This window comes from Xiphophorus maculatus, chromosome 23 (assembly GCF_002775205.1).
Source record: "Xiphophorus maculatus strain JP 163 A chromosome 23, X_maculatus-5.0-male, whole genome shotgun sequence".
NCBI lineage: Eukaryota > Metazoa > Chordata > Actinopteri > Cyprinodontiformes > Poeciliidae > Xiphophorus > Xiphophorus maculatus.
This window is the reverse complement of record NC_036465.1, coordinates 15,928,468-15,948,430: the sequence shown is the minus strand read 5'-3', so window position 1 is coordinate 15,948,430 and position 19,963 is coordinate 15,928,468. Positions and strand designations below refer to the sequence as shown.

The window sequence follows — 19,963 nt, the reverse complement described above, 5'->3', positions numbered from 1 at the left end:
AGAATCTGCTCAACCACTGACTGTAGCTGATTAACTATGATGAAGAAGCAGACAGGATGGAACAGCGGGAGGCCAGAGGGAGTGACAGAGGATCTTATAAGGTTGTAATCAATGAGTAAAGAGGCAGGGAAGGGGTTTCAGGCTGTTTCACTCAATGCTGAAAACCAAACAGAGCACAGAAACTTGAGTGAAATATCACAGAGATGAGAAACTGACATATATTTTAAACATGCGACAGTCTTATTCACAAAGCAAAAAAGGACCAATACAGATCATGGGACAACCCTATTTTTATTATCTTCAAATAGTTTCTGAGAGTTAGAAACCAAAGCTGTTAGAAACACATGATCCTAAAGCCCAATGAATAACACAAGTTATAGTTTTATGGCTCATTGCATGCAACAGAGTGCTCTCATTGCAGGAAGAAAATAGGTTGACCAACAGAACATTGAGCACAGAGAAACACTGTTCCTCCATAAAACTCATAAAACTCTTTGGTCGGATCAAATAAAGAAGATATAACATTTTATGAAGCTTTATGTTCATCCAAATGTTTGCTTATGGAAAGTAAAGCTTAACTGTTAACACAATGTTTGTAAGATCTACTACGAACAAATTGCCATGTTGAAATCCCGACTCCTGGGCAGAACAAAATACCTGGGCAGAGAAAATCATTTGGATGCCACCGTACACCTTTCAGCATATTGTATGGAGAAATGTACAGGGACAGTTTTGATAAGAGTATGAAGATTAAACAGCATATTCATAATATTTACTTCATAACATCTATTAAATAAGTGAACAAATTGTGGCAGTGTGTTTCTTTCTCTGAAATAAGAATTTGGTCCAGAGTGCTGGATTTCTGAGTCAGTAGGGTTATGAAGGAGGAGCCACTTTATGGCTGACAAGGAAAACTGTCCATTATGTAGCGAGATTTATTTGAAATAAAGGTCAAACGGGGCATCACATAGCTCAGTGGTAGAGCAGGGTCACCCTCCACAGAGGCTACATTCGTCAACGTAGCTGTTCCCAGTTCAGTTCCCAATTACTTGCTGCATGTATTCCCCTTCTCTCTCTGCTCATCTTCCAGTGCCTTTACGGTTGAATGAAGGACACTAATCCCACAAAAGACTCTGCAAAATGAAATAAAGGTCAAATAATTGCAGCACTGACCCAAGGAGAAATGATTGAACTAGCAAAATTGACTTAGCAAAGCTAACAAACTCTGTATGCTAAAACTAGTACAAAAGGCAGTTTTTTCAAACTCTTCCTAAATTTAAACCTTTCAAGTGAGTCTAAATGTGGGTTGCTTCTATTATATGTAACTAGAAATGTAAAGTTTTCAGATCCGTATTTTGTGTGAAAAGCTAAGCACTCTTGTGCGCCCTCTGCTGGCCAGGAGGCCCTATGCTCAGTGTGCTTTTTTTTAAACGGCCCCAAAGTGACAAAATTGAGAGTAACTTGATCTCAATATTTAACAACATATATCCTCCTACAGAGAAAGAAAAAGTTCAAATATAATAATAATTTGAAAGACTTTTTTTGTCTAACGGTGGGTATTAATACTAAATTATCTACTGGTAAGAAATAGCAATGAGTTATCGTGTTTTAATCATAGCAAACAGTTGCAGATATAGACCTTTTCTGTCAAGTTATTTACAGTTTCTCCATCAGTATTTATTTTTACTTTTTCTATGCTGTAACATCAACAGCCCTACAATCAGAACTCAAGTTTTACATCAGTCTGTGACCACTGGAAAGCAGGGTTATCAGTACTGAGACACATGCTTCGTCTATATTGCCCCTCTCTTCTTCATGGGATCACTATTAGCCACTTACTGAAGGACAACACACATACACACAGAGAGAGGCTTGAGCTGGTGTGGCAGCAGAGTGTGGCTGCCAGTGACAGTTGGTGCCATCATTGCTGCTGGCTGTCTGCCGCCGGGCTTTAGCCCTCCTTCCCAGGGAACAAGAAGTGCTGTTTATCAGACTTACTCCAAGACCGCCAGCCTTAATCTCCCCCAGTGACTACTTACCAACGACGCACAATGTTCCACATGCTACAGCTCCACATCTAACTGTACTGTGTTCATCCACTAACTGGAATTAAGCTCAAATCTCAATTATGGCAACGTAGAGGTAATTTAATACATTAAAACAATTTTAAAAAAATTTTGCTTTTTTGTTTACCTGTTCTTCTGAAATACTGACATACAATGTATTGTATTTTCTTATAAAAGATCACTCTGACCTTCTGGTGCATGACTATGAGATGACATTAAGATTTACATTGCTGCGAATCAACATTATAGGATGTTTTTATTTATGCTTAAGTTGTTTTTGAAAAGAATAATGAAGTAGGATATCACTAATCAGCATTGCAGCTCAAAAATACAATCAAAAAGGCAATACTAACAAAGTAATACATATTCAATTTAGGTAGAAAGCCAGTTGATACAATTACTTTCAATTGTCTATTTTTTGTCTGTTTTTTCCTCTTTTCTGCTTTAATTGATCAAATTTGTCCCTAATTGCTGTTTATGTTAGTGCTTGCTCAAAGATTGGATCCCAGAGCAGTCATTCACCCATTCATGCACACATTCACATGCTGAAAGTAAGAGCTACTATGGTTTCAGGTTGTCACTCTAACTCCTCCTTGACAACTTAACAATTCCTCTAGGAGTATAATCTCAATCATCGGCCGTTTATGTGGCAGCTTCATTGTACAGTATAGAGACTCGTCAGCTTGTCCTTGTTAACCCGTCATGACCCTGACGGGGCCTTCCTGCGTGGCTACAGTCTGTCACCTGCTGAGACCGAGTCGTTCGTGCGTGAACACTTGGCCACGGTCCGTTTTGTTACCATGGCGACAGCAAGCGTGACCACCCACAAACCCGTCCCAGACTTGGACCCTTCGCTCTGCATTCGCATCTGACCTGCTTTTGTGCCCTCACACCAGCTTCTTCAGGACAGATGGTGGAAGGCTGTGGTGAGATTTAACAAGAACGTTCAACACAAATCTGTGGCTGAGGAGGCAGAAATGATTATTCCTGTTATACTCTGAACATGTTGAAAACCTGGACTGACCAGACACCATCAGTTTGTATAAAAATATATATTCATAGAGTAGTATTAAATATATCGCTTAGTTCCTCATTCTTCATTAGCTGTTATTTTTTTATTTCATACATTATTCTCATTTTGAAGATTTTATCTAAACAGCTAAAGTCCAGAGAGTCTAAACTTCAATCTAAACTAAAATTAAATGTGACTTTTAAAGCTACTGTCCTTCTTAAATGTCAAAATTATTTCAGTAGACATTTAGACGAAAAATCTCCCAGAAATAAAAAAAAAACATTACAAATTACCTTCACAGTAAAAATTTAACTGAAAACATAACTGCTCAAACATTTTTTTTTTCTTTCAGGTGAATAACGGAGCAAACTTTTAGCTGTGTTGAATTATTTTTGCAAAAAAAAGGAAGAGAAATATTAAATGTTACATTTTATGGCTTATAAGATTAAATTGTATTCATTTCTCTAAAGAGTTTTACATTTTAGTGTTGTCTAGAGTTCAAAATATTATTATTTTTAAAAAGTCAGAGCTATACTGTGGATGTAATTTAGAAATTGGAAAGTTGTTTAAAGGCAAACTTTGCTCCAAAACCTCCTGATATAAACATTTTTAGTTAGTTATTTCACTTTATGCTAACACGGGATCAGGATTTTAACTATGTTTAATCATCTTTGCTAAAAACATAATTTTGCAAGTAATTATTAACAAAAAACTACAACCGTGAATTTAATTGGTGTATTGTATAGGTTTCAATATTTTGTTTTTATTGTTTGTATTGTCCATACATACATACATAGTCTTGTACATCTGTAAATAAATATTTACATCTCGTAGAGCACTTCTGGATAGATGCAAACTACATCTCGTTGCTTGTACTTGTGACAGTGCAATGACAATAAAGTTGAATTCTATTCTATTCTACTTTAACGTCTATGTAGTTGAGAGTTTTATATTTAATTTCAAGTAGCTGTAATTTTTTTTCCCACCACAGCAATATATGTGGTTCTGAAATTATTCAACAGTTTTAAGACAAAAGTCAAGACTGAAGATATAAATCCTTTCTGTATCATTTCCTACACTTTATTGTAGAAACAACAAATACAGATAGACACATTGAGATGTGATAAATTCACAGTAGCAATTTTATGAGGTTTGTCCAGGACTCTATATCACAAGGTAGCTGTGGTTTCAGGCATCCGATCTGAATTGAAATTGCTTTCTTTGTGCAAAGTTCATAGAGATTTATTTGCAAATCTTTTTTTGTATATTTGTTCATAAAAATGAGATGAAAAGTGAGCAGCCTCACATATGACCTTAAGCATTGCCAGATACAGTAATATTTCTAGAGCAGTATTTATATCTTGTGGATCCAGCCACGTTTTATCAGTTTCTCTTCCTACATCTTCACCTTGTGTGACACAGAGCGAATACCAGGCAGGCGCTGAACCAGATAAATTGACTTAATGCTCCATAAAGGGCGGAATGGCAGACTCCATCATGATTCAGGCCTACAACTCGTCAACATGATAATGATCACCCTCATTTATCACAGGCAATAAGCTGCGTCCAATCAGACGCAGCACCGCATGCGTCTGCCTCTGTTGACCTGCTGCCTCTCTCCCGTCCCACCCCCCACTTCACCATGCAGACGCATGGTTTCTTAGCAACCCGCAAGCAGCCTATGGAGAACACCGACTCAAACGTGCCGTATCTCATGCACACACACACGTTCGGAAATCTGAAGGAGGAGGATAACATGTTTCCACTCTACCCTCAGCCAACTAAAAATACAACCAGATACAAATATACAATCTACCTGCCTCCATGAAGCCAATCGGTTCTGCTATCAGCTGTGCATCTACTCAGCATAATCTGTTAAAGGAAACTTTATCATCGCACTTAATCATTGACAATTTCTGAGTGATCACCAATATTTAAAGCCCAGCAACCATAAAATCTGCACTTTCCAAAAGGCTGAAAGCATTATGAGATGGAAGTTAAAAGCTCTGCAGCCTCCATGCAGTTTGACACTATTAGCACATTAAGGGGGAGCTTAAATACAGTCAGCAGACGATGGATCAACCAGTGCCCTGAGCGGGAGACAGGACCATAATTCCCCTAAGGGGTGCGGGGGGGGGGTTAGTACTTTAATAGCAACTTGCATGAAACCACAGACCCTGGAGAGAGGTGGGACTGGCTGGATAATAATGAACAACCTTTGGGCAGCTCTAAATCCCATATAACTTCAACCCACACACACGTTTACACAGAAAAAATGGCATCTATCTGCAACCACTGTATGCATAAAAGGCAATAAAGTGTCTGGGGAAAAAAACAAGACCTGGAGAGAAAAATCTATGTTACATGCATATGACATGTTTAGAGGGTTCACTGGGTGTCAGGGGGATCATTTCAGACTCAGCAGATTATGATAGGGTGATGGAGTGAGTACTTTAGCTGAAAGCAGGGAAATGAGAGAAGGTGGAGTGTGTCATTTTCTTCTGGAAAGTTGCAGTAAAACTGCAGCCTGCAGAGGAAGATAAACACATGCAATGCAATGGGTCATTTAGAGAAATACTGCCTTGCACAAGTATTCATTTCCTTATTATAGCCACAATCTTCACTGTATTTTATTAGGATTTTTACGTGACACACAAACACAAGTAGCGCATAATTATAGTGTGGAAGAATACTTGGTTTCTATTACGGTTGCAACTAAAGATTATTTCAGTAATTGATTATTCTATTGATTAGTCTGACAACTAGTCAAATAAAAAAATTGGCACCTTTAGGAGAGCTGTTATTTAACCACTTAAACCTTTTTATATAAAATATTAGAAATACATTTGCAAGATGAAAATAAACACTTCATTTTTTTAAATAATAAAATAAACATTTTATTGTGCAAAATTTATTTTCCATTCTTTTAGTGAATGCTCTAACATTTGTAGCAAAGGATGCATCTGCAGCTTAAAAAAACATACCAACATGTAAAAACCTCAACTTTTTCTGTTGGACTTATCAGTACAATGAAGGGTTCACTTATAAATCATTATTTTTGCATAAATTGATCAATAATTGGATATCAAAAGACGCTTAATAGGAATTTCTTTTATTTACACAATTTGAACTAATACAAGTTTGTTTTTTATCTTAAATGCAAAACGCATTTACTTTTGTACAGTTTACAGTGTTGTTCTTTCAGAAAAGTTTATTTTTTTAGTCTATATACTCCAGTTAATAATTTATTGATTACTAAATTAGTTGACAAATATTGCCATTCATTGCGATTAATTGATTCAATCCTAGTTCCTTGTGCAGTTTTACAATTAAAAAGCAGAAAAGCATGATGTGCTTTTGTATTCACACCCCTTCCTCTGGTACCACAAAATCAAATCCAATGCAAAATATTCCAGCTGTGTGTAATTTAGTCTGATCACAATTTCAGCTATTCTATGAAGGTAAACCTTTTCAAGGCTTTACAGATTTCTCTCCATTTGGCGTTTCATGTGGTTTGTAAATCTTATAAAGCAATCATACATCTGGCAGTCCATCTTGGTCCACGGATATTTGTTGCCCTTTTCCTCTTTAGGTAAAGCTGCTTTGAACAGATTTACGATTACACACAACTAAATATAAACAAAATAAATATTGCATGGAATGGATGCTATCTGAATACAATCGCAAAGCATTTCGAGACTCAAATCCGTGAACAGATTAATGCCTCTATCTGGCAGCATGCTTTCAAATAGCACATAAATACAGCACTGAAAGTATGCGTGTCTTTATGCGTGCATTTTGAAGGTCTGTAAGAACCCCCAGCTTTATCCAGTGAGGATTCAATCCGCCCACAACAGCAGCAGACAGCAAACCCTTATCTGAGTCAGACTTATAAATGTTAAACCTTTCAAGTGAGGCACGCTGACATTAATGTTCGAATCTCTTTGTGGTGTTGCACAGCCTCTTCCTGCTCTGTGTTTTTAATATATTTCCAGTCTTTCTGACTGAGGCAGAGAGAGACCTGCACACAAACATAGGTGACCTTTAAGGGGGAGGGGAGGTCACTGCATGTTGTGTTTCTGTGAGCAATCCATGGACTCAGCAGCTTGGGGAGTACATGCTCAGAGCCTGGGCCAGACCTCCCTCTGCAGTGTGTGAAAGACGAGAGGGAGAGACGGGGACAAATATCCCATCAGCCCCCACTCAGCCCACAGGCTCAGTGCATGTTTAGGTCTATGAAAAAGAAAAAAAAACATATATACACCAAGTCAATGTTACAAAAACTGAGGTCTTCTAGACAATAAAAGAGCTAAAAGTTGATAAAAAGTGGAATCCAACATATCTTGATCACTTCATCTAAATCCCATTTTTGTGGCTAATTTTGTTTGGGGTTTTTTAAACATGTTTTCTTGAATTACAACTAGGATACATTTATTTTTCATGGAAATCCTAACATCAGAAGACACTCAAAGACTAATAAAAATAAAGTGTTTATTGGACATCTCTCATGTGTGAAGGATTTAGAACAATTTTAGAAAATGAATACAAGAAACAGAAGAAAGTTTGCAAGTTTTACATACTTATATATAAAGAAGAAGATAGCTAAAACATGTTCTAATACATTAGGTTTTGTGCACGTATAGAAGTAACTCACATTTTGATTTTTCTGAACATTCATACGATGTATTACAGGACGGGCACCATGATGACACACGGGCATGCATCAGGGAAAAAGATGTGACAAATGTGGGACAAAACAAGGTAAAACATGCTGAGAACATCAAAACCTGTCAACATACATTTCTGTAAACCTTTCTTGTATTTGCACTGCCCCCCGGTGTCTGACATAAAACAGTGCAACAAACTTACATGTTTATTTCTTCGCAATGAAAAGCCAGGATGTAGACGATTAACTTTTTTTTTTAAAGGAAACAAAAAAGTCCTCTTTAACATTAAATTTACCACAATAAAGCTTTTCACAGCCGAGTCAAATTATAATTAAACTTGATAAAAAGTACATACAGTTAGCTTTGAAGAGACCAAAAAAGCTTCAAACTAAGAACAAACATACTTTAATTTAGCAGCCAAACAATCTGCTTTTTAAACCACAGTTCTAAAATAAATAAAACCTTACAGTAAATATTGTTAAGTCAGCTTAAGCAATGGAAAAACTTTTTTTTTTACTGTTGAGAAAATCCTGAACAATTCGGACTTTACTAATAAGCTTGTTTATGAAAACAGATACTGAAGAAAAAATTCAGCTGTCTAATTATTGGAGAAAGTAGAAGAAAAAAATTGCAGAAAACTAAAATAAAAGGCCTATGAAGTAAACAAGCAGTAGCAAAGACATAAAATCCAGGAGAAAAAATATTTAACCAGAAATCAACTGGAGGAAATTAGATTTTTTGGAGAAAAAAAGCAAAAAAAAGAAGAAGTATTAATCTTCTTTAATATTGAAGAAGAAAAATAAGACTACATTCAATCCAAGGTAAGCACTGACAAAGAGCAATTATATTTACAGTAATATTTAAGATAGGATAAACAATACAGCAATGTTTTACATTTTTGAAGTTTAATGCTCTAAAGGGATTAAATCGTTCTAAAAGATAAGAGTGCAAAGGAGGACCAGTTGTTTGTTCATGTCATATTCTTCCTAGTCGTTATTTCTATTTCCACTACTTAATTGAAAAAAAGAAAATAACTTTAGTGCTTTCTACCAGTTTCATACAGGATGTTCAGGAAACGGGAAACATTGTGTGGTATCAGTTTTAACTACATGCTGAACAAACGTCCTTTACTGCACAACTCTGTATATTCATCCATCGAGGCAAGACAGATGAGTTCTAGTTCATCTGAATAAATACTTAATTATATTAAGTATGTATTATCTATGACTCAAGATTTATGAGTCATATATTGGATTTCTATCCATTATATGATCCTCAAATACATTCATATTGTAGATTCATTACCTAAAGAGTGAATTCTTTCAATTGTTTTCTATCAATTTGGATGATTACTATCAACAGTCAAGGAAAATCCTAAATTTAGTTTCTCTGAAGATTATAATTGAAGCTATTAAACATGTTTTTTTCGATACAGAAATGTCAAAGAATATACATGAACTTTGCATGAGTCACTGGATCAATGGAGGCGATGAGGCTGCTGTTTTTGCTAAGAGGTGATTATCAGCAAATCACCTAAAGAATGTGGTTACTTCTGTCATATGCACACCTTTTTCTACCATACTTTTTCCTTTCACCTAACTTTCCACTAAAATGTTTGGATATTAGCAGATTTATTGATCTCTTTTAATCGTCTGATTTTTGGAGGAAGTTAATTTTGGGTTTTTATTAGCCATAAACTATGGAAGGAAATTAATGCCACTGTAAAAGGTGTTCTGATTCAGGATTTCCATAATCCTCTTGTGTAGTAAGCCAAAATAATGAAATCTAACAGAAAATGATGCTTGAACTATATGACTCTTTGTGTAATAAGTCTATATAACATTTGAATGTACCCGTACTAAACGGAAATCCTGAAACAAATGCAATTTTAATGATATTTTAATTTTTTAGATGCAGCTGTAGCATATATAAAACATTATTTGACAGTTTTTTCAGTTCAAATGAAGAGTGTGTTCAGAAATGGCCAAGTTTGAAAAGGAAAAGAAGCAGCAATATAGTTACATTTTGCTTGTTTTACTTCCACAGTTATGTTCAGATTATTATATTCATTCATTCACATCAATTACACTGAACAAAAAACTATTTGACCTAAAACAGACTGACTCAGAATTAGACATAATCATCTACATAAAAAAAAAAATATAGAAGCACGAATAAGACCAAAAAGCTTCAATTGTTCCAAATTGCTGCCAAGGTGCTGAATAATAACTTCATGTAGGTATTCTTCCTACTTGTGTTGCTTTTAAATAGCACTCTGGCCTATGTCAGGCTCCGGTTGACCGTCAGAGTAGTACGGATCCCCTTGATGGACTCTGTGATTGTGCACCCTCAGGTTTCCTCTGTGGGCAAATCTTTTTCCACACTCGACACAAGCAAAGGGCCTCTTTCCCATGTGAACGTCTCGCTGGTGGGCTCTCAGGTTGCCGCTGCGGGCGAAGCGTTTACCGCACTGAGCGCAGCCGAAGGGACGCTCCCCGGTATGCGTGCGAGTGTGAACAGTGAGCTCTGACGGCGTGAGGAAGCTCTTGTCACAGAACTGACATGGATGCAGTCTGACTCCGGTGTGCCGTAGAAGGTGCCTGCGCTGATGGGAAGGGTAGGTGAAACACTTGGTGCAGTAGGGGCAGGAGTAAGGGCGTCCGCTGCCTCCACTGGGAGTTACAGGATGACTGTGAGTGTTGGTCTGACGTGCTGCGAGCAACTGGGAGTTGGACTGCGGTCGCAGAGGATCTCTGGTAGTAAAATTAGTGACTCGCCGTGTGTGATTGATGTGGCCTCTTGCACCTCTGTCATCTCTTGTTCGCCAGGATTCACCAGAGGAGGCTGGAGTGAGATCTCTCTGAGCCTCCTTTTCTCCCGGACCCTGATCCGAGTTCTGGTTCTCGGACTCCTGGTCCAGATAAGCAAATGAGGCATTGTCACCTTCGTTATTGGTCTCGTCTGATCTAAAACCGCGCGGGAAGGAAGACGCGTCGTTGCCGATGCTGCTGCTACCTGCAGCAGAGCAGTCAGTGCCGTCTGCCTGCAGCTGGTCCAGACCTGATACAGCACCTCGAGTGGTGTTCAGTCCAGGTAACCACTCACCTGCTGGAAGTAGACTGGATTCAGATTTGGGAGAGCAGTGGTCAGGATGGGAAATGCACAGATTTCCATTCGGGGTTTGGACTGCAGCAGACCGCAATCTAAGATGCTGTTCATAAAAAGAGGTAAAAGAAATCTGTAAGAACCTCAATACTTAACAAGAACAAGATATGAATGAGTAAATTTGTAGTAGCTAAGACATATTTTAGCAAAATCACTGGGTATACTATGGTAGTCACTGAGAAGAAGCAAAACATCTCACCTCATGTTTTATGGCAGCTCCTTCCTGACCTGTAGCCTCTTCCTTCAGCATGCAGAGTACTTCCTCTGCTTCCGATGGACATGGCTCCTTCCCCACACTCAGTGCTATCAAAGAGAACAGATTAGTGCAAACTCTGTCTTAGTTGTACACCAGAGTACAACTAAGACTACACTAATATTAATACAGTACAAACTAATACATTTGTACTGTATTTAAAAAGAATTTTAAAAAACCCACACACACAAAAAGTATTCTTATCAGGGATAAAATAATATAATATACTAAGAGCTACAGTTCTTTTAATGTAAGTTTTTTTTTTTTTTTTACTGTTCTGTAGGGTGCTAACTAAAAACAGATTAAATTATGAGTATTTCTGAATGCTTTCTATGCAGAATATCACTCCTTTCGACATCGACCCTTTACCCCGGTACAGGGTTGTCCAACTCAAGTTATCAAGCCAATGTTCTGCATGCAACACAGTTCAAATAATGGCCAAATTAAGCCCTCAGCTTGTCATCAAGTTCTCCAGAAGCTTGATAATGAAACATTAATTCGGTTAAAGTGTGCTGAACTAAGAAAACATCTAAAACACGCCGGACTGCAGCTCTTGACTGGAGTGGGACACCACTGTACTAGTCCAATCAGTGTTACACAGTCTGGGTTAGGAAACATGTCACTTGAAGTTTGCCAGCAATAATTTTAAAACAAGATCAATTATAATTTATATAACTTACATTATTTAAACTGCCTAAAGACAACTTTAGGCTGTGCTTATATTTCTAGGTCTATTGTAATACCTGATCCTGTCGGGATCTGTTGCCTCAGGCTGCCCTCTCTGTCTCCTGATGACGGCTCTGCCTCCTCGGTGCCTCCACCCTTAGCTTTGTGCCTCCTCTCCACCTTCTCCAGCCTGCAGCGGAGCACGGAGATCTCCTCGGCTTTCTGCGCCAGCTCCGTCTGCTGCTCGCACAGGCTGCTCTCGAAGATCTTGGCGATCTCGCACACGGCCGCAGCAAGCAGAGAGTCCATGATGGTGGCCAGCTGAGCGTGAAACGCGCTCCTCACAGACTCCATGCTCCTTTTGTTGTGATTAAACCCGTCTTAATGTCCGAGACTGACCGACACACCGCTGGGAGCTTCCAGAAAACACAACATGCTGCCTGAGATACTGTCAGTATACAATTGGGAGTTTACGGCAAGAGCCTTCTAAAGTGTTGGCTATTTTCGACCGTAATTTAGTAAAAAAAAACCCTTTAAAAGAGACAGGAAACCCCCTGCTTCGCTTTCTCGTTATCTCTGAATAACATGTAAACAACGACCCAACGAAGCTAGCAATGCATCCTTTAAGCTAGCACTTGCGTTTAATGTCTAAACGCTACACTAAAAACAGATTAATAGACAATCCGGTTGTAATTTACTGGAGAGTAACTTTCTGTTGACTAGAATAAAAATAAATATAGCAGCCTCACTTTCAAGGTAACATCGCACGATTTATGTAGCAGCTCGGCACCTGTGAAGAGATGTAGCAAATCTCGCGATAACGGATGAGAAATCACGTCCCGCATACGTGCAGGTAAGGCATGTGCAACACAGCCTCTCTTAATCGTCAACTAAAAGATTAATTCAACAATTTTAGATTTCAAATATAATTTTTTCCCCATATTAATTCTATGGGGAAGAACAAGCCAGCGTTTAAGGGGGGAAAAAAATCAAAACATTAGCAGTGAAAAACTACAAATTTTGCTTTATTTCATAACTTCAGCATGAAATTAAAATCAAATAAAGGGACACCAGGAAGCATTGCAAGTCTCCATTAAATAAAGGTAATGTTTTACTATCAAATTCTAAACGTGTAGCTAAAGAAATATTATTCTTAAATGTTAAAAATGAACATAAACTAAACACAATTGTACGTTTTATTAAAATTGGGTTTAAATCAAATTAAGCCAACAACTTCAAGCACAAAAATTGTGCCATAACAAACAAAGCAAGTTCAAAACACATCAACAAAGAAATAAATAAATTCATGGTAATACATTTATCAACAAAAAAAAAAGCTAAGCTGAAATAATTCCTGTAGAGTTGACCCATTTTTTACAATTACATAAAATCTATTCAACCAATGTAATTGACACCAGAGAGCTCTGTGTGATGATCCAGCATTCAAGATCATCAAATAATACAGTTGTAAAGTACCAAAGATGTATCAAATGCAAACAAATACTTAGAGAGACTGGAGCTTCCTATTTTGTAATAAAAAATACAAGCAATCAGAAAAAAAAGCACATTTTGGCTTGGATCTCATTTCTCACAAAGTGATGAAGCACTTTTGACTTACTAGACGATCACCTAGCAAGTTTGTAGATTTTCTCTCAAGAGTTTTCACTTTCTGAGGATACATCTGCCTTCATCAGTGTAATTTTAGTCAGAGAAAACAAAACATTGAGGTGACTACTCAACGTCTTTGCATGAGTCACTGGACAAAACCTGTCTCGTCTTATACCCTTTTACCTGTGATTTAAGAAAAAACAAAGCTACTTTGGCATCTTGTTTTGACTGAAATGGTTTTAAGAAATACAATACTTGGAGCTGTTCTTTTCCATTTCTGAAGTAAAACAAACAAAACATGGTGGGTGTAAATTACGGCTGTCAGTGAAATAATGTCCGAGGACAGCGGCTATCCTGTTGCAGTCTTCCTGTCTTCCTTCTTATGCACTCAGGCTGGTAAAAAAACAAAATGTACGTCACTTATCACCTTCAGGGGCCTTCATTCTTGCATTTTCTCGCCGTGTTTTAATCCTGCGTCTTCGTCAACCTCTTCTAAGGGCTCAGTCCATTCAAAGTCTCCATTTTGGTTGCTGACCTGCATGAGACTTTTGTGTTTTTCCTTGTCTACATCGAATTCCTTTTTCTCATCAAGCCTCTCTAGACATATGGGCAAAGCTTGCGTCTTCTCACTATGACACATTTTGTGCCGTCTAAGTTTTTTTCTGGAGTTAGTCTTGTAGCTGCAATGTTTGCAGGAGAACTTTCGGGTGGAGGGTTTTTTTTTGTTAGCAGAAGACTGTGTGATTTCCTGTTTCCCAATCACCTCTGTTTTGCTGGAGTTGAGTGCTTTTCTTTTCAGTCTGCATTTGTCTTTCACCAACTTCTTGTACTCTGCACAAGCTCTCTTATGGTATTTCACATGATTTTTGAAGCAGAGGGCCGTCAGGCAGCCTCTGCACTTCTTCTGGGAACTGACATGTTCACCCAGGCCTCGCTTTGTTTTGAACACCTTGTAGCAAGTCTCACAAATGTATTTAGATTTGCTCTGACTTTTCTCTTTGTGCTTTGATGAATCTTCTTCGTCTTTCTTCGCTTTCTTCTCATCATTTGTAAAAGTTTCCTCACTCATTTGTCTTTTCCGAAGCCGTTCCAAATCCGTGAGGTTGCAGAAGTCCTTGCTGAGACCTTGGAGTAATTTGTTGAGGTCGCCACTTATTTTCGGGTGCCGAGCTGCTTGATTACCGACTGGTTTACTCTCGTCTTGGCTCGAGTTTGGCTTATCATTCATGGCAGAGACTGGGAGGAACAGACAGACAAATGGAGAATGTCATTTGAAGGTGTGATTTGAGACCTTTGAACAACTTTATGTGTTGTGAGACAAAGTGGTTTAGCAACAACAAAGCAAAAAATGGTGCAAATAATTTTGACAGAGCGACGTGAGAAACAGGAAAATGTTAACATATTAACATTTACAATAATTTACTACTTTCAGAAGGCTGATTAATCAAAATGTGACATAATGGGAACTATTACATCAACGAGTTTATAGAATCTTAGATTTGTGTCTGTTTGAAGGGTTTTCCATATTTATGCAAAACTGGAAACAACTTACTTTTTAACCTTTTAGAGAAACCCTGATCATTTTTATGAAAATGTCTATAAAAGAGCTAAAAACAAACGCAAAACATCCTGAAGGCATCAGAGAATGGTCAAAATGGTCCATAATTCAACTTACTTCTTTTTGATCTCCTGCTGACTGGAGATTTCTGGAGGCTGATGACATGGTTATCCTCCTAAAAATAGAAAAAGAAAAACATACATAAGTTACATCTCTAAAAAGTTGTAAAAAATATCTAAAAAAAAAAAAAAAAAAAGAGTGAAGAAAATTAAAGGCTTAACAAGGATCAAACAATCAGATTAAGTCTCAGCATGTTCAGATCCGGCACCAACATCCGTCCTGGGTTCACTGGTTTTCACTTCTACTTGACTTCTGGATTTCACCATTAGTTTAGCTGTCTGACAGGAATCTGTCCGAGGTCACAGTGAAAGATCAACCAGTGGCCTGTTAAGCAACAAGCCCAGTGTGAGATGTGGCACCAAAACAATTAGCTCATATAGCAATCTGATCGCTCACCCCACGCAGTTTGTGTTATTGAACAACCATTCGCCACCACCAGAACTTCCTAGATCCATCTACACACCTCGTGCTTAATGAGAGGAACAGGAAACAGACGAATGGAAAACTGCCGCAGTCTTACGCTGGGACAACCCTCCTCTTGTCTGTTCGATGCATCACAGCCCAGTGGAGCACACCAGTCATCGGGCACTGCGCATAAGCAGACACACTAAACATGTTTAACCCCACAGTAGTAAATATTCAGATTACTAAATAAAACTGAAGATGTGGAGTTATGTTCCTTATACAGCTTTCTAATACAGCAGCAGATTACTTGAAATCAAATAAATAACCCACTATACCTTCAACTTCACTCTCAGGAACTGTGACAGGCTGTTCTGGGGCAACTGGGGCAACTGGAACAACTTCTGGCTTTGATTGGGTTTCAGTCGTCTCTGCTGTTCTCTGACTGTTCATCGCAAAGTCTTTAAGCTTTAGCTCTGCACCTTGAAGCTTTACTTTGAGATGAGCAATCTCTTCTCCCTTCTGCGCCATCTCCAATTTATGGTTATACAGTGCGCTTTCAAAGATCCTCATGACTTCAAACACGGCCGTCCTCAAGACGGAGTCCATCGTTGTGGTCAGCTGGACCCGGACGCCTCGCATCAGAGTGTCAGACATGATGGAAGATGACCAACAGCGGCCTTCGGAGCGCGTGAGACGTTGCGGAAATCCTTATTGGCTAAACACAGAGAAACATGATCAGATCACAGTAGTCAACAAAACACACGATTCATGACTTATTTTTAAAAACCTATTATGTCTTATAAAGTCAACAACATGAAATACTTCGGTTGAATGTGACAAATAGTTCACTTCTATGTACACTGTGATATTGTAGTATTTGTATGCTACTGAATTCCACCCATGATAAAATCCCGCTTTGCATGCCAACAAAAAAGTTGTAATTTTATACTTTTAGCTCCATTTAACAGGATTAAGCACAGGAAGATGCCATTTTACAAAAGGGTTATGTATCATAAGGCAATTTCCAATTTCACACACAATACTGAATCCACATATTTAGTTTTAAAGAAGTTTGTTTTCCAAAATTAAGCGAAATATTAATTTTATTTTTAATAAACAACTTACGATTTTGCTGTTATTTCATGACAGTCTAACTATTGATACCTTTAGAGAATGTGATCCACACTATTGAGTAAATTAACAGACAAATGCGGTAAGTCGTTGTCAGTGCAACAAAGTTATGATCATATAGTTTTTCTAAGATAATATGCTACTAATAAAGTTTTTCGCTTTTAAAACTAAATTTCACTTTAGCACGTGTTATTTTAAATACATTTTTATCATCTAAAGTACGCTGGGTATGTTGCATTGGTGTATTTTATTAATATTATTTTTAGTGAATAAAAGCAGACCTAAAACTAATGCTAAATTTACAGATAAAGATCTTAATGAGAGGCACCAGACTCGCATGGTAAGGATCACACCATGTGACCAGTCAACAAGCCGTGTTGACTGAAAAGGCTTCTGATCAGAAATCGGGTATTGTTGTAACAACAGCAGTAAAAAGTAAGAGCCACTGGTTACTTAGCCAAGCTAATGAGGAAGTGATATCCTCATCCGCCATTTTCCCCTCACAGTCCCCGACAAGAATGCAAAGCATTTCGTGATTTACTCCCATTAGTTTTCCTCGACTCGTAAACGCCTCATATCAACACTACTACCGCGATGCTACAAGATAAACTTAATATGCGGACAATCTGGCACGCCTTGGCGACGTGGCCTAGGGAGAAGAGAGCTAGTGTTAGCGTATTCCTGGTAGCTAATAAAGTAACCCCACAACCATTCAAGAAACAGTGTGCGAACACCAGCTGCATATGAAATCAACCTAGGCTCACCTGGGAGAAGGTTTTTCGTTACTAAAACGGAGAGAACGTATGGAAGGTAACGGTACCACAACCCAAATGGGCTTTTCCCGCCGACTGTAGCAATGACGTCGTAGCTCTGGTCTCTGTAGTTAACGGAGCCATACGATACCTTATTGTGATTGGCTAATGTGTCGTTAAGCGACATCTTACGCTGCAGACGCATCTGTTGCTGCATTCAATGTACATCGTAATTCATCATTTCAACCCACGAACAGCCGGTTGGGCACATTGCAGAGGTACAAACCTGAAGAAAAATTCCTACATATGTTTTTTTACGTAACTAAAGATAAGCTCTAAAGAGCTACATATGTTACCTTATCATTAAACATATAACACAAAATAAAAAATAGTATGATAATTACTTCCTATCCTATCCAAGATCTAACATAAAACATACGCGGAAATTTAGACTGAGAGTTTAAAATTCAACACGTGTTAAATATATATTCACGCGACTGCTTTCTTTTAATTTTGTTAGTTGGAAACTTTAAAATGCAGCGATTTTAAACTAGCATTTCTCCCTTATTGTTTTTTTTTATTTTGATATGCTCACTCTTTTTGCTGGACAAAATTAAAAATGCCAATTTTTCAATTAACACAGAATATTCACATCTCATCATAACCCACTTTCTTGCCTCACTTTAGATAGCTAATTAAAATAAACTTCCTAATGTTTCATATAAAACAGTTAAAATTTCATTCAATAGAGGAAAAATTATACTGAAATTGTATTCCAGTCCTTGTCTCTCCAAAGTTTTAAATATAGAAAATGTTTTTAGAGTAAATATGATTACAATAGTGGTTTGTATTTATAATCAACCTAAGTGTATACATGTTAATATATACTTAGCTGTATTTACAATTAGTTTAAATTACATTTATTGTGTGCGGTTTAGTCGTTTTTTTTACTGTAAAATTTAATAGGTTTACATATGTTTTTTTGTCTCTGAATTTTTAATCCATCTGTGATATATGGCCCTATTTTTTTCAATCTCAGCAGCGGTACTTTTTGTTGGTGTCCTACTTTTATTGTGATTCTACGGTGTCTGTGTTGTGCCAAAAAAGATGAATCTAGCTTAACCACATTAACTTTTTGCAAGTAATAAAACAACCAAAGAAAACATGGCTTCATCCAGAATTTTTTTTTATTTATTTTTGGATGGAAAAGGAATAGTGCAAAGGGTCAAGTTAAGTGCTTTTTGGACAAGCTCCACAGTATTCTGACTGTTCTAATCTGAACCTCTGACCGCCTTTGTCATCCACTGCATCGCTTTTGACTATATGAAGTAGGAAAAAGCTGGAATGATCTTCTGCTTTAGAAAGTTGACCTCCTTGTCAGCCAAAGGTGGTATTGTTCCAGGCCACATTGGCTGCATCCATGTCCACAAAGTTAATGTAAATCCTGAGACAGACACAGGGAGAAACTAGTTAACGAGAGTTGACCTTAGCGTTACACGTCATATGAAGCAGCCCTTGTGTATTTATTACCTGTCAGGAGAGATGCTCAGGTGTTTGTTGAGCAGGCCGCACAGCAGTTTTGAATACTGCTTGTTGTGAGCGCCGCTGATCTTGCCGATGCTGTGAAGGGAGCAGAGGGCGCAGGGGTCTCCCTTTCCTCCAAACATCATCATTTGGTCAGGGTTGATGTGCACGGCAATGTACTGGTATGCAAGACAAATGCAGTCAGATACCAAAAAAGTAAACTTGTTAAAGGTTTAGGATACCTATTGTGGTCCCGTTGACGTCTTTGTACTTTTACTTTATTAAAGTTGCCACAAATAAATCGTCCTCTTAGGTTTATCATTGATCAATGCTCAGTCCAGGCCATGTTTGCATAGTTTGCACAAGGATCTGCTCACATAGCAGATTAAACGCAACTGTGTTTCAGTACATTTGAAACATGAAATGATCATAGCGGCACAAATAAAACTGATCCACATGAACAACACGAGGTCCACATTGATTCTCCAGAACCGAGTGATCCCAGGCCTACCTGCACGGGTTTGCCCATCGCCTTGGCCAATTCCTCCGTGGCCTCGGATAGCAGAGCCGCAGGGACGTCGCTTTTAGCCACGTTGGTGTTCACCATGAACATCGGCATGATTACTGCTGTGTATTTTCTCCACTGTTGGAGCTGCTGCAGATGATTCGCTCTCCTCCTGCTCACAGACGGAAGAAGACAAGATCATTTCCTTTTTCTCTTTTGTAGTTTCGGTCGGCAACAATGTCAGAAATTGCTCACAGCGCCCCCTATGACCCTGGAAGACTTATCACTCCAAGAGGGTGTGACGTGAACGTATTTCGGTTCATTCTGGTGTTTGTTTTGCATAATTTATTAATGTTGTAAAAAATATTTATATGATGGAGCGGACAAAAAAGAATATTTTAATCAGATCCTTGAAAATAGACGACAAAATAAACCAACCACTTAATTTCATACTCCCTCAATAATCTCCAAATATAACAGAACAAATTGTTTTTAATCCTGAACGTTTGCTAGCTTTATTACATTTCACTT

The 19,963-nt window shown here is 38.0% G+C and overlaps 3 protein-coding genes across 3 annotated transcripts; all 3 read right to left on the bottom strand.

The window, feature by feature from the left end:
* Window positions 1–7,555: 7,555 nt before the first annotated feature.
* LOC111606823 (zinc finger protein ZFP69B-like) lies at window positions 7,556–12,639 on the bottom strand. Its single transcript, XM_023328127.1, has 3 exons — window positions 11,907–12,639; window positions 11,110–11,213; window positions 7,556–10,956 (listed from the first exon to the last, which is right to left on the bottom strand). The coding sequence occupies exons 1-3, from the start codon at window positions 12,181–12,183 to the stop codon at window positions 10,009–10,011; spliced, it is 1,329 nt and encodes a 442-aa protein (XP_023183895.1). The 5' UTR covers window positions 12,184–12,639; the 3' UTR covers window positions 7,556–10,008.
* A 372-nt stretch (window positions 12,640–13,011) lies between these two features.
* LOC111606824 (zinc finger protein 92-like) lies at window positions 13,012–17,620 on the bottom strand. Its single transcript, XM_023328128.1, has 5 exons — window positions 17,416–17,620; window positions 15,856–16,235; window positions 15,579–15,703; window positions 15,113–15,170; window positions 13,012–14,673 (listed from the first exon to the last, which is right to left on the bottom strand). Exons 2-5 carry the CDS (start codon window positions 16,172–16,174, stop codon window positions 13,877–13,879), a joined length of 1,299 nt encoding a protein of 432 aa, XP_023183896.1. The 5' UTR covers window positions 16,175–16,235; window positions 17,416–17,620; the 3' UTR covers window positions 13,012–13,876.
* A 952-nt stretch (window positions 17,621–18,572) lies between these two features.
* mif (macrophage migration inhibitory factor) lies at window positions 18,573–19,634 on the bottom strand. The gene is made up of 3 exons (XM_005809790.3): window positions 19,439–19,634; window positions 18,934–19,106; window positions 18,573–18,847 (listed from the first exon to the last, which is right to left on the bottom strand). The coding sequence occupies exons 1-3, from the start codon at window positions 19,544–19,546 to the stop codon at window positions 18,781–18,783; spliced, it is 348 nt and encodes a 115-aa protein (XP_005809847.1). The 5' UTR covers window positions 19,547–19,634; the 3' UTR covers window positions 18,573–18,780.
* Window positions 19,635–19,963: the final 329 nt, after the last annotated feature.

Excerpts from the sequence above, each read along its gene's own strand:
- LOC111606823 (XM_023328127.1), bottom strand. The coding sequence starts at position 12,183 with ATGGAGTCTGTGAGGAGCGCGTTTCACGCTCAGCTGGCCACCATCATG. Across the intron at positions 11,214-11,906 it reads ACAGATCCCGACAGGATCAG|CACTGAGTGTGGGGAAGGAG; the intron begins GTATTACAATAG and ends TCTCTTTGATAG. Across the intron at positions 10,957-11,109 it reads GAGCTGCCATAAAACATGAG|CATCTTAGATTGCGGTCTGC; the intron begins GTGAGATGTTTT and ends TTTTATGAACAG.
- LOC111606824 (XM_023328128.1), bottom strand. The coding sequence starts at position 16,174 with ATGTCTGACACTCTGATGCGAGGCGTCCGGGTCCAGCTGACCACAACG. Across the intron at positions 15,704-15,855 it reads TCCTGAGAGTGAAGTTGAAG|TGCCCGATGACTGGTGTGCT; the intron begins GTATAGTGGGTT and ends GCTTATGCGCAG. Across the intron at positions 15,171-15,578 it reads TTCCTCTCATTAAGCACGAG|GAGGATAACCATGTCATCAG; the intron begins GTGTGTAGATGG and ends TTCTATTTTTAG.
- mif (XM_005809790.3), bottom strand. The coding sequence starts at position 19,546 with ATGCCGATGTTCATGGTGAACACCAACGTGGCTAAAAGCGACGTCCCT. Across the intron at positions 19,107-19,438 it reads CGATGGGCAAACCCGTGCAG|TACATTGCCGTGCACATCAA; the intron begins GTAGGCCTGGGA and ends CTTGCATACCAG. Across the intron at positions 18,848-18,933 it reads CTGAGCATCTCTCCTGACAG|GATTTACATTAACTTTGTGG; the intron begins GTAATAAATACA and ends TGTCTGTCTCAG.